Source organism: Gymnoscopelus microlampas, assembly GCF_963454915.1.
Source record: "Gymnoscopelus microlampas genome assembly, chromosome: 7".
NCBI lineage: Eukaryota > Metazoa > Chordata > Actinopteri > Myctophiformes > Myctophidae > Gymnoscopelus > Gymnoscopelus microlampas.
In genome coordinates this window covers 38,294,520-38,309,173 of record NC_139944.1, presented here as the reverse complement: position 1 = coordinate 38,309,173, position 14,654 = coordinate 38,294,520, and the positions used below count along the sequence as shown (strand labels likewise).

Genomic DNA, 14,654 nt, shown 5'->3' with positions numbered 1-14,654 from the left:
GCTATAACTTTATAGGATAATAAACAATAACCTCGATGCTGAAAAGGATTGACGTGCGTAGCAGTTATTGTGCACTGTGCAAATTGTGTTGCATGCAGAAATCATTAGAGTGTCATGCACTTTAATTTTGCACATGCACTTTCATTTTCCTTGAGCTTGTTTTAGGCAGCAGTGAGTGTGTTCAGTATTCAAGGAGCACATGACCATGTTTCCAGCCAGGCATTTTTAAATATATTCATTTAACCCATTAAGACCTGAGGCCGCGTCTAAAAAAATCTAAATCCTAAAAAAAAATTGGAAAAAAATAAAAAATAATAATTTTCATGATTTTTCAAAAATAGCAGATCTACATGCTCGTAGCGTGGCACTCTGTGCCGCGCTATGAGCTTGTATATCTGCTATTTTTGAATAGCCAAAGACATCTAAAGTGACACAGATACGTTCCAGGTATCAATGGGTTAAAATCCCCTGCCACAGATAAGACGAATTCCAAAATCATATTGGATGAAGAATCCCATATTGCATTGAAATGCAACTTTCGGCATTTTTAAGCTGATTGCCTTTAAACATAATTTTCAGTATGTGTATGTTGGACAAATTGCCATGCTATCTAATTGCAGAATGATATTTGGATAGAACATCCAAATGCCCATAGCCCATATGTTCTTTTATAAATAACATGCCAAATGATCATCGAAGTGATTCTCATTATCTAGCCTGCATGTTCACTTAAAGTGATCTTATCCCATTTTCAGCTGGAATCCCTAAAGGGCCACCGCCCCTTAAAAAATAGAGTTGCAGTATATATTGATGTTCACTGTCTATAACCTATTTATTTGGTAAACATTTGTCACCTTGCTAAACTAATGGTTTTTCAGAAAAATAAATAAAACTGATCCAAAACAAAACTATGATATTTCTTAATCATTTTACCCAAAACGTTTATAACAAATTATGACTAAAAATACAAATAAAGTCACAAAACCATGTGACTTAGGCCCAAAAAAATCATATTTTGGCCTAAGTCACACTAGGGAGATTAGGGACACCAGGGAGCCATTATACGAAAAGGGGAGGGAACAGCATGATCTTTTTCATTTAGGAGATAGGCCATTTTACCAGAGGAGCTGACTTGGGCAAAAATATAAATTTCCTCATACAATGACTTAGGCCATTAGTTTAGCAAGGTGACGCATTTCCGTCTTTGAATGCACAAAGACTAATTCTGGATAATAAACATTGATGATGGGGTGAATACTGGTATAGTTATACTAGAAAATTTTTGTTGGCACAAAAACCCACAAGAAAAACCCATGACATTTTCTTATTTTTATTCTGACAATGGTGATGCTGAAGTAAAGCCTCACATGGAAAACAGCAACAGGTCACTAGATATACACGTCAGTGCCTGTCCTTCAGTATGGCTTGAATTCATACTGTGAAAATGACAATAATTATGGCAAATTGACTGCACCCAACCACATCACAGGTAATGCAGATTGCACCCACTGTTAGCACTGGAGGGAAAGAACAATCTTCAGTCTTGGCAGCTCCCAAGTTGCTGAAACGCTCCCAATATAAGTCTTATTTTTCTTCTTTTTTTATACTTTATTGAGTCAAAACATGTGAAGACAATACCTCATTAAGTATTTTTTTTTTAATTCTCATGTTTTATGTTCAATATAAGTCTTCTTTGTCAACTAAGATACTAATTTGTTGTGATGAATGGGATCTTACATTGAAAGCAGACACATATGTTAATAATACAGATGGCACCATTATTATGAATGTCACCCTCAAACCAACATTATAATGATTGCTTGTACCAGAGACCAATTAGGTGTTACTTACTACTAGGCATGCTGTGAACTTCCAAACGCACTTCCAAACGCACACACACAGACACACACGCTTTCCCAAATGTAATTATAGCAGTCCATTTCGTAAGTGGAACATGTGATCTCCGGGTTCTCCACAGGTGTAATGTTTTTGTCTGCTGCACGTTATATCTTTTCTGTTAAGCAAAACTTGATTTAGATCCAAAATGGAAAGGTGCGTTCAGTAGAGTGCAAACCTCCGCCAGGAGGAAAGCCCCAACCTCCCTTCATTGTTGTCTCTTGTGGTGCATGTGATATAGTGATGTGCGTATCGATACTGGTATCGATATATCGATCGATTGTCTGAGTATCGCTTGGGTATCGATACTTAAAAAAAAATATCGATACTTTTTTGATATACTTCCGTTTACGGTTTACGGTCATTTCTGGTTCCGTTTTGTACTTCCGTTTCCGGTTTACGACCATTCCCGGTCCCGTGTCAGGTACTTCCATTTCCGGTTTAACGGCATTTCCGTTTCCGGTTTGGTTATGTTTCCGGTTCCGGTATCGGTATCGGAAAATCTGCCCCAGAGTTGTGCGCTTGTATGGATGCTAATAGTTAATGCCTTGTGTCAATTATGTTTGCACAGGGCCAGACTCGGAACACAAATCAGTCCGGGAATGTAAATGACAGCGGCCCAAGTGTGTCCAAATTGACATACAAAAGTAGTAAAGTAGTAAAGAGCAGGCCCCCCCTGCACGCACCCCGTCGCGTCGCCGCTAATAAACAGCTGAGATATTGTGAAATCGAAAAACGGGCTTCGCTGTTAGGTGCACATGGTAATGGCCAATGGCTGTGTGCAAATTCAGATCAATTGCTCCAGCCACTGAGGAGAACCAGGCAGAACAATTTTGGCCTCACCATGACGACAGAGGTTTGTCAAATTATAGGAGGATGGTTAAATATTTCACATTTTTGGTGCCCCTTATGTTCAAAAGTGGAAGTGCTTTTGGAGGTGCACTCTAGATGCCGTGCAATTCAAGTTTGGGGTTGATTGGACATTGTCAGGGCCGGCGCACCCAGTAAGGCGACATAGGCGGCCGCCTAGAGCGGCAGTTTGGAGAGGCGGCAAAAACAGTCAGGAAAAAATAATAATAATGATAATAAATCGGTAAAATCTGAATTAAATAACACAACCCTAACCTAACCCTAACCCTAACCCTAAAACCGAAATAAAGTAACCAAAGACACAAAAAAAAGTATCATAATCCGCCCAGAACCGCAAAAAAAATCGCATGCGCGCGGGGGCGCATCAAAGGAATCTCGCCTAGAGCGGCGATCAGCCCTCCACCGGCCCTGGACATCGTGTTTATGATATGCCTTTTTTTAATGCTTATATTGTCACATGACTGCCGAGAAAAAGTCGAGAAAAAGCTAAGAGTAGAAAAAAATCACCAGAAACTTTTCACAAATTTGAAGAATTTTGTGAAAAACCTACCCATTAGTGGGGGAAAAAAGAGTCAAGGCGTGTCGTGTGCATATAGATAGTTAAAATACATATGAATGAATCAGAAGTGAAAGATCTGTGTCACTCACAGTTCAATATCCTTATATAGTTAACACCCTTGCAACACACAGACTACGCTGTCTGTCTTAGTGTTAACAGACAGCATTGTGCTATATGACTCGTCATTCTCACCAGTCTCCCCACTCTTTTGGAGACTGTGTCTCAAATCAATATGTGCCGCCACGTCTCCATAGCCTTTCCGTAACTCAGTGGACCTTCCTCAACATGTGAGCGATGTGGGATTGATTAGTTATCATATTTTCCAAGGGTTGGTCATGGGGAAAAGGAGAAAGAAGTGATTACACAGGCAGTGCGCCTGGGACGAGAATAGAAATGCTCGTTGGTGGAACGGGATTTGTACCGCCAAGCAGATAGTTCTTTACGTTTCTATTTGTTTTGCAGCTCATTGCCCCGCAGGTCATGTTCTCAGTGCGCCTCCATCACTCAGCGTTTGATATTTTTGTCAATAAATCAGTGCAAAGCACCCAGTGTCAGACATGCTTCTCTGGGTCTCCGCTCGGGCCGAGTGAATACATATATATCCCTTTAAGACCTGAGGCCGAATCTACCAACTAATGTCTTCTAAATCCCAACAGTATTCTGAAAAACGTATGTTTCTATATCAGTGATGCTCAAACTTTTTCATGTCAAGGACCCCCAAAAAGATATGTATTTGGCCGCCGAACGCCCCATCTCAAAATGTTTTGTTCCAGGGACCCCCCAGAAGCAAAGATTTGAGTTAAAAATGTTCGCTTTAAAACAATATGTATAGATTTGCACACAAAAATAGCAGATCTACAAGCTCGTATGAGCTTGTATATCTGCTATTTTTGAATAGCCAAAGTGTAAAATAATGCTTTTTTAGCTCAAATCTAAAAGTGACACAGATGCGTTCCAGGTCTCAATGGGATATTCTGAGGAGCAGCTAAAGGGAAATTGTTTGATTTCTAAGCTGGCTGCTCATAGCTTGCGGCGTTTGCGTTTGATTTGCCGCGGCCAAAAGGTCACATGGGAACGCATTATATCTGCATCATTTATGCATATGTTCACATGCTATCTCACTTGTCTTTTTTGAAAGTAGCGTGCCAAAATAAGTCTTCATGTACTTGCTTGCTGCTTGCTTCTGGAATATAGATTATACATTGCCATCCAGTGAAATGCCTGCTGGTTTCTTCCTTGTTTTTCACACTTGAACAAAGCGCTATCTCATTTAGTCTCTTTTACTACATTTCCACAGGATGAATCCCTTCATAACAACAGGAAACAGGAGGGAAGAAACAATATGATGCATTGTACATTATAACAATGAGGTCAACGTGCGTTACTGTTTTGAGTGCAGCTTTGCAGTTATGCACTGTTCCATTAGATTCAACATCTCAATCCCCCAAAACCTCCCTTCCTGGGACCAGAGAGTGCTTTTCAGTGAGATGCGGTTCTATCTGACTATCTCAGTTTATTGCCTTTCAGGGAGGTCTTTTACTGTGTTCATAGTGACTCTGTACTGTAGAATGATGAAGCCACTGGTGAATATATTCCATTCAAATGCTCTCTCGTCTACAGCGCACTGTAGTTCTGTCCTTATACTGGAGATTGTCTACCGCTGTGTATCCAATTAATAGAAACGTTCAAGCTTTTGTGCCGTCGATTCCATGCAAATATGTTGGTGCTCTGACGATGACAATTATGTTCTGTGTGCAAACGTGCTTCTATTGAAGATGGTGGTGTCTCTGAAGCGGCCATTCAAATAAATCAGAGGGGGAAAAAGTGAAAAAGCTGTGAACGTAATGAATATCATCCTGGCCGGTTTCTTCAATTACTTAAAGAACAAAGCGTACAGTTAAATCCTCAGTGTTCATTTTACACTGAGTGTATAAATGTAACCAAATGGACCGATAAGGGCACGGTCACACCAAAGTTTAATTCTACATATGAGGGTGGATTCTGCCTAATGCTTTTCAATGGGAACGGAGCGGTTTTGTTGCCATTTGCGGATTTCTGCAAAGAAACGCTCTGTTCCCATTGAAAAGCATTGGCAGAATCCGCCCTCATAGCAGTGGTGTGTTCTAGATGTTTTTGGAGTGTATACTATGATTATTGCCTGCCTCCCACACACACGGCACGCGCACATGCACACGTCTATAATTAATTAAATGTAAAACATTTGCACGCGAGCTTTGCGCGCGTGTGTGGCCCCCACGCAATATGCTTTGTACTGATTTTTGGTTTAGCAGCAATATTAAAGAAATACAAATAACTGAAGAAAAAATGCATGTGCAAAAAAAGTGGCCATATGTACAGTCCAAAAAATGATCAGTCTTAGTATCTTTTGTTTTGTCTCCTCACACATTTCAGCAGCATTAACAAACAGTAAGAAAAATGTTTGCATTTGCAAAAAAAAGTGCCCTAGCATAAATGGCAGTTATGGCACTTATAAACATCATCAAATGATGCATACTCGTGCATAGTGTTTAACCCACAAGCCTGATGTAATACTACATGCCTATAGCTTTCCAAACTTTTCTTTCTACAGGTTTCATTGGTGTACATCACAGTGCATGGCTTCTTTACTTGTGTGGCAGAACGATGCCTTGTCACCCATGTTTTGACAAACTGTGTTGGGTTGAAACGATTTGCAGTTCTATGCTGTGCTATGACGCGCATACGCCAATACTAATGAAGTACTCACTGAATGGCAGGTCGTTCAGTTAATGTGTGAATTCCTTCGCCAGCAGCCATTAATTATCACCTCAAGAACAATAGCCACACACATGATAAGCCTTCACATCAGACAGTCAGACCACATTCTTGCTGATTGTATTGCTGCCCCCCCCAGCCCAGCCCCTTCCTGCGTGCAGCGTATCAGATGTGTATCAACCAGTAGCGTCCCCAGGAATTACATTTAGGGCAGGCGAGATTTTTGCGAAAATCGGTGATCGGAAACCGGCGAAAGTGGCCGTTTTCAAGATGTTTTGGCCATTATCTATGGAACGGAAGGTCCAATCTGCTCAGTTCAAAGCTTGTTGGGTGCGTGACTTTGAGGACATTAAGCACGCTATGACACCTTTTCGGGTTATTTGGGTTTTCTAGGGGAGGCGAGATCGTAGTTGGGCAGGCGACCGCCTGCCCTGCCTCTACAGTGGGTACGCCACTGGTATCAACGTATCCGATACGACATCTCCAACGTTTTTTTGGATGTATACGATGGCACCGAAAAAAAATTGCATATACTGCGTACCACGGTAGAACACACCACTGCCTCATAGGTAGAATTAAACTTCGGTGTGACCGCGTCCTTAAGGGTCCATTCTGTTCAATTTGTACACCTCCTCAGTGTTAAATTAACACTAAGGATTTTTTACTGTGGGGCTGATTGGCTAGTGGCTGTGATATTGAATCATGTGTCATGGGTTTCTGTGTTTTCTCGATCTCTCCATCCAGACAGACCATCATGGACGACGGCACCCTGCGTATCACCAACATCAGTCAGACGGACGCAGGGAGGTACACCTGCGTGGCCAGGAACCAGTTCGGAACGTCCAGCAGCACGGGCTCGCTGGTGGTGAAAGGTACTTTTCTGCCCGCAAGGTTTTACTAGCATTTAAGCAGATGGTTTAAACCTTTGTTAACCCATTAAGACCGCATCTGTGCGTAACTTTTTAGATTTCTTTGGCTAATCAAAAATAGCAGATATACAAGCTCATAGCGCGGCACCGAGTGCCGCGCTGTGAGCTTGTAGATCTGCTATTTTTGGAAAAATCAAGATTTCTTTGCAAATCTTTGAATATATATTTTTTTAAAGCGAACATGTGTAACTCAAATCTTTGCTTCTGGGGGGTCCCTGGAACAAAATATTTTGAGATGGGGGTCCGCGGCCAAATACATATAATTTTGGGGGTCCTTGACATGAAAAGGTTTGAGAACCACTGATATAGAAACATTTATTTTTTTTCAAAAAACTTTTAGGATTTAGAAGATATTTGTTGAATCCAATACAAATGTTCGCTTTAAAAAATATATATATTCAAAGATCTGCACAAATTCTCATGATTTTTCACTCGGTGCCACGATATGAGCTTGTATATCTGCTATTTTTGAATAGCCAAAGAAATCTTAAAAATGACACACACGCCCTCCCGGTCTTAACGGATTAAGGGGGGGAGAAAAAATACTAACCCAAGCATGAAATTGATAATAAAATATATAGTCATTTTATGTTCCTGCTGGTTTGACAGAAATATAAGTCATCCATGGTTTTGTCAGCTGTGAGTTATGGTCCAGGCTGCAGAGTGGGGCTCCAACCGTTGGCATCTATATTACTGAGAGAAGATCTTTCTTTCTGTCTGTTTCTTTCCTTTTTTTTTTTTGCCACCAACATTTTAATTTGAAAAGAGCTTGCTTTTGCAGTTTTGGATTTGAATGTTTAAATAATGGGTGATGATTATTCACAGAGAGAGAGAAATGTTTTTTTCCCCGTTGAGAGTTGACATTGTGATAGCGTGTGTTTAATTATTCATTGTTGGATTTAGGCTAAAATGTTCTCTTCCAGATGGAAGTTAAGTGGAGGTCACTTTATTACGCCTTCTCCCACCTTCCATTACCACAGTAGACAAATTAAGATTTATTATGTTCTCTACTTATCTACTTTTTACATTGACACACAGTGCCACATACAGCAATAAATAATATGTTGTAACTGATAATGTGTACGAGGTAAGATAGAACTGTTTATCCCCAAGGGGAATTTCACCAACATTTTGCTTAAACCCCATGTGTATAACTAATTATAAACATACATATAATGCATTATAATCTGCTTACAACACTGTATAATTATAAGCATGCATATAACTACTCATAATGCCTTAGATTACAATAATCATAATACATTATAAAGCATTTCATAATGATTTATAAGGTCAAGTATCATAACACTTCATGATTCCTAGTAACCTTTTTTCTTTAATCCATTAAGACCGGGAACTCATCTGTGCCATTTTAATATTTATTTGGCTATTCAAAAAAAGCTGTGCTATGAGCTTGTAGATCTGCTTTTTTGTATTTTTAATCGTGGAAAATGTGTGCAAATATTTGAATTTGGGAGGGTCCCTGGAACAACATATTTTGAGATGACATGGAAAAGTTGGACATCCTAACATACTGTTAGGATTTAGAAAACATTTTTAGATATGTATTTGGCTGCGGACCCCCATCTCAAAGTCATATATTCCAGCCATCCCCCCCCAGAAGCAAAGATTTGAGTTACAAATGTTTGCTTTAAAAAATATATATACTAAAAAATTTGCACACATTTTCAAGATCTTTCAAAAATAGCAGATCTACAAGCTCATAGCGCTATGAGCTTGTAGATCTGCTATTTTTTAATAGCCAAAAAAAATGTAAATGACACAGATGGGTTAACATTGCTATAGTGCTCTTCAGGTCTCCTCTGGGTCTGTCACCCCCAGCGTGCCCAAGGCTTTTGGGCCTCGCTTGGAACTGTCCTGGGATTCTTTCTATCTTGTTGTCTGCATTTTCGGTCTAATTTGTTAACTCGTATGAAGGAAGAAGCATCCCAAATACAAGTCATATTGAGTGTATTACACAAAGAGTAGCTGCTTTTGTTTCAACCACTTACAGTTAACCCCATTATGGGTAACCGGAGTCCCTCAGGGCTCAATACTAGTATATTTTCTGTTTTCTGCTATTTTCAGCGAAAGCTTTCCCCACAATAACCGATGCTGGGGTTCAAGTGGTTAATGTAGTTTTCTTATGAAAACTGCACAAGCTATTGAGAAGCGCGTCTTATCTCCTCATCGATCGACGACAGTGCCCCCATCCAATTGTCAGCCTTTGTGTGTGTGTGTGTGTGTGTGTGTGTGTGTGTGTGTGTGTGTGTGTGTGTGTGTGTGTGTGTGTGTGTGTGTGTGTGTGTGTGTGTGTGTGTGTGTGTGTGCGTGTGCATGTGTGTCTGCGTGCGCCAATTATGTAACAGAGCCAACCAAGATCATAGTTCCTCCTCTGAGTTTGGACGCCACAGTGGGACAGAGCATCGTGTTGCCATGTGAGGTATTCACTGATTCCTCCCTGGACCCCGTCTTCAAATGGTTCTTCAACGGCAAGCCCATTGATTTCAGCAGGCAGGATCATTTTGAGATGATCGGAGGGGTACGTACTGGACAGTTTCTAATACCAGTTGATAATTACCTGATGTGGCTATAGGCCTCTCACAATTAATACATAATCGTCATAATCAATTCCATGTTAAAAAATGTAATATTTTTTTTTTAAAGGCAAAAATAGTGGAAATAGCAGATCTACAAGCTCAAAACGCGTCGCGATGCGACGCGTTTTGAGCTTGTAGATCGGCTATTTCCACTATTAATGTTCATTTTTAAGTATAAAGTAATTAAATATGTGTTATTTGTCATATCTGCCCTGTGCAACTTTTGTTTACGAAAGCTAAAAGCCAAACAGAAATGAACATTTTATTCATAATGTTCCATTAATTTTCAACGACAGAAACACAATTAAATCGTTAATTATTTGAGTGATAATTAATCGTCTACTTAAATTTGTAATCGTGACAGCCCTAGATGTGGCTTGACATGATCTCACATGAACTGTACAAGATTTATGTCAAATATATATATGTGTGTGTGTGTGTGTGTGTGTGTGTGTGTGTGTGTGTGTGTGTGTGTGTGTGTGTGTGTATATATATATATATACATATACACACACACACACACACACACACACACACACACACACACACACACACACACACACACACACACACACACTAGGGGTGGGACGATATGGGTATCTCACGATACGATATCTATTGCGATATTAGGCCCTCGATAACGATAATGTCACAATATTTGCTATATTGCGATATATTGCGGTATCACGATACTGTATATTGCATGAAATTTCACCAACGATATATCACGATAGTCCTTGTATTCAATTCATAAACACTTAAAATAGCACCAAACAGTTCAAAATCATCATTACACAAATACAGAGTCGGAAAAACAACGTGTCACAAACTTTTAATATCGATTTGTTTTCGGCAGTATATCGATTATTTATCGCGGGAGAAAGTATCGCGATATATCGCGATATCGATATATCGTCCCACCCCTAACACACACACACACACACACACACACACACACACACACACACACACACTATATGGCCTTTTCCCCCTCAACACCAGACACTGTATCAGAGCCTTCCCCAAAGTCGAGCAGTGGAAGAGTATTGTAAATAATCAGAAATTGTGACAAAACTGTGAAAGCCCTAAACTGGGGACATTCTATTTGAAGTTGGATTTCTATCCTTAAGCTCATGTGCTATAAAACTTCATGACAGGAGAGACTAGGCTTTGGGTGAAAAACCTGCAGACAGAGATGAAATCTCCACCGGCGGTGTAGAGGTGATCTTGTGAGTAAATCATCTGACAGGCTCTCCTCCCAACAAAGGAGCGCCACCCTGCTTGATTACAGGATTTATGCTTCTCTAGGAGACAGACACAGACGCGCTAAAAAAGCCTGTATCACACTGAGTGTCATCACTTTCACCTTTAACTCTTTAAGACCGGGAACGCAACTGTGTGTCATTTTTTGATTTCGTTGGGCTATTCAAAAATAGCAAATAGCAGATTGTAGATCTGCTATTTTTGAAAAATCATGAAAAGCTGTGCAAATATTATTTTTTTTCCCCTTTTTTTTGGCGGACATTTGTAACTCAAATCTTTGCTTCTGGGGGTTCCTGGAACTAAATATTTTACAAATGTTCGCTTTAAAAAATATATATTCCAAGATTTTTTCCACGAATTTTCACGATTTTTCAAAAATAGCAGATCTACAAGCTCGTAGCGCGGCACTCGGTGCCGCGCTACGAGCTTGTAGATCTGCTATTTTTGAATAGCCCAAAGAAATCAAAAAGTGACACACAGATGCGTTCCCGGTCTTAATGGGTTAAACTTCAGTGAGCCATTCTTTTTTACACAAAAGGCTCGTGGAAATCGAGCAACATTGTGCTATTTGACTTACAGTACAAAGGGCCAAAAGTCTCTTATATAAGACCCACACTGCAATGCACCAGTGATTCAAAGTAGCTAGTCACCCACCTAGTGATGAAATATGGTCTTCTTTCTCATTAGGGATCCGCTGGTGACCTGATGGTGAGGAACATTCAACTGAAGCATTCTGGGAAGTATGTGTGTATGGTGCACACTGCGGTCGACTCCGTCTCGGCAGCAGCAGACCTGATCGTCAGAGGTACAGTATGCTCTTTTGAAGGAAGTAGGGACTTTGCACATTTCATATTTTCTACTTAATGTATCTTGGTGTGTTTATTGGAAACTCCCTTCAGATGAGAACTGTCTCTGTAGACAGCTGTAGAGTACTGTAGGTTTTTAAGCAGCAGGGCTCTAAGGATGGCAAAGTCCAACACTTTGGTCCCCAAAATAAGATATTTTGAAGACTACCGTACTGACTGGATTGCCATGGAATTGTATTGCGTTTTTATTCAGTCCTATCCTATCCAGTCAACATGGTTCTCCGAATAAGGGAGAAGAGGGATGTAAGATTGTTTTGGCCACCTAGAAATGGCTGTCAATAGTCAAACTTGCACATTGACAGCAGAGAATTGCTGACACACCGACACATCAGGAATGTCATACAGTATACACGGCAACAGTTTCGGCTCCCAATACGCTGACGGGAGATTCCGTCAGTGCCTGCATGGAGTTCGGACAAAACACTGCGCTGAGTAGCTGTCGGCCAAGTGCACCAGTTAACCACCCTCAAACTAGAGGCCTTGTATGAGGAGGCTTGGCCTGTGGCCTCGTGCCTACGACCGAATCACAGTCGTGCCTCTTGTGTGATATGGCTTAATTAATGTGACACCTCTTCTTCCAACAGGCAGTGTATTTTCTCCTAGTGATCGGGTTGATGCATATTTAGCCGGAGTTATGAAGCGCTAAATGCCTTTTCTTTGGAGCCTGCCATGCGTGAAACTAACCTTGATTGATTGCATTTCGCTGTTTACGGTGCTGCCGTGGTAACATAAAGCCTGATGAGTGTTGTTGTTGTCTCTGGGGGTATATTGGGGTGTGGCAGGGCCTCCCGGTGCCCCAGAGAGTCTGCTTGTGAGCGGGATCACTGACACCACGGTCCGGCTGTCCTGGGGGTCTGGAGCTGACAACCACAGCCCCGTCACCATGTACATGCTGCAGGCCAGAACGCCCTTCTCCATAGGGTGGCAAAACGTCCGAACAGGTAGCACGCCAATGTTCAACCTTCAAACATTCACTGGCAGTGGTGTAAAGTAAACTAAATACATTTACTCAAGTACTGTACTTAAGTACACTTTTGAGGATTTTTTTTACTTTACTGAAGTATTTCCCATTTCCCTGTACTTTTTACTTCTACTCCACTACATCTCAGAGGCAAATATTGTACTTTTATTCCACTGCAATTATATGAAAACTTTAGTTACTAGTTACTTTTCAGTTAAATTATGATATTATAAAACATACATTAACCACTTCAGCCCTATTTTATACCTAGGCTATTTGAAAATAGCCGATCTACAAGCTCACAACGTTGTGAGCTCACAACGTTGTGAGCTTGTTGATCTGCTATTTTCAAACATTTTTGTACTTTTACTTTTGGTACTTGAAGTACATTTGGATACCAATACTTGTGTACTTTTACTCAAGCACATTTTTAATTCCGGACTTTTACTAAGTAACTTTTACTAAGTAACAGAGTACTTCTACATTGCGGTGTTGATACTTTTACTTATGTGAAACATTTGAGTACTTTTTCCACCACTGTTCACTGGGTACTGCAATTTTTGCTGATATTTTGTAGTACTTTGTTTGTCATAGTAAAATAGTGTAATGTAAGAAATGTCACAGCGACACTGTACTGTACTGTATGTCTCTAGGGAATTATGTGAAAGGGGTTTTTATTGCTACGCCTACAGTTTCATGTTTTGTCCTTAGACTGGTGGAAGGATACAATTATATGTTCTACAATATGATGTTATTTTGAAGCTTTCAAGAAGAGAACTCACATTATTAACCCATTAAGACCGGGAACGCAGCATGTGTGTCATTTTTAGATTTCTATGGCTATTCAAAAATAGCAAATATACAAGCTCATAGCGCGGCACCGAGTGCCGCGTTCCTGGAACTAAATATTTTACAAATGTTTGCTTTAAAAAATATATAATCCAAAATGTTGCCACGAATTTTCACGATTTAAAAAAAATAGCAGATCTACAAGCTCATAGCGCGGCACCGAGTGCCGCGCTATGAGCTTGTAGATCTGCTATTTTTGAATAGCCAAAGAAATCTAAAAATGACACACAGATGCATTCCCGGTCTTAATGGGTTAAAAAAAAAATGAAATAAATGTAAGTAGGCAATGAGAGAGGAGTAGTGTTAGGATGCCATCTGCCCAGTATGTAACCTACTGTTACCTCGACTACTGCATGACTACTGGCCTGTAATAAGGGTTACAAGACACCCATACAGTATGATCCTAATACATTATAGGAGTGACTTTAAAAAGTGTGGATGGAGTGCACATCTCCACCAGGTCGGGTTGGCTACCCAGGGCCTGCAAACTTTGGTCAATAGAAGTCAATCAGAAATGGAATATGAAATGTCTGGCTGATACATCTTGATGACATGATACGATAATGTGTACTGAGTTATGATCCAAAGGAATCCCGGGGGGAAAGAAAATTTAATTTTATAACCTACATTCAAGAGATATACAGTATAGGCCAAAACTTGAATCTTATCTGTTATTGCACCACCATGAGGCCGATTTGAAAAATGTGGGGTGGCAGTTCTTCCTTGGCCTACAGGGTGTGTGCGTGAAAAGTTTCATGGCAATCGGAAAATGTGGTCATGATTTATGGCATAAAAAAAAGATGGAAGCCGATCGTAGGCAATCAGAATGCAATCTTAAAATTCTGACAGATACGTCCTAATCACATGACTACAGATATAATGTGTACCAATTTCCGTGAATTTTGGCCAATATAGGAGTTGTAGCAAAAACTATATGGCACATGGCCCATATGGGGAATTGCTTGACCCTCACGAATCCGGTGGAAAACAACACTTTGACTGTACAACCTATGGTTCAAGACATATGTGTATCGGCCAAAACGTGAAGTAGCCTGTTATAGAGTATAAGTATTCTTTAGCTTACTAGGAGTGTGTGCCAAGTTTCAC

The 14,654-nt window shown here is 40.3% G+C and overlaps 1 protein-coding gene across 1 annotated transcript in view; it reads left to right on the top strand.

The window, feature by feature from the left end:
• The window catches only part of cntn6 (contactin 6), a gene marked incomplete at both ends in the record, with an annotated part of 72,790 nt that overhangs the window by 44,436 nt on the left and 13,700 nt on the right, over window positions 1-14,654 (top strand). The window contains 4 exons of the mRNA XM_084062998.1: window positions 6,824-6,951; window positions 9,378-9,550; window positions 11,559-11,676; window positions 12,520-12,678. Of these exons, the coding sequence (XP_083919124.1) occupies window positions 6,824-6,951; window positions 9,378-9,550; window positions 11,559-11,676; window positions 12,520-12,678 (578 nt within the window). The remainder of the gene's footprint in view (window positions 1-6,823; window positions 6,952-9,377; window positions 9,551-11,558; window positions 11,677-12,519; window positions 12,679-14,654) is intronic.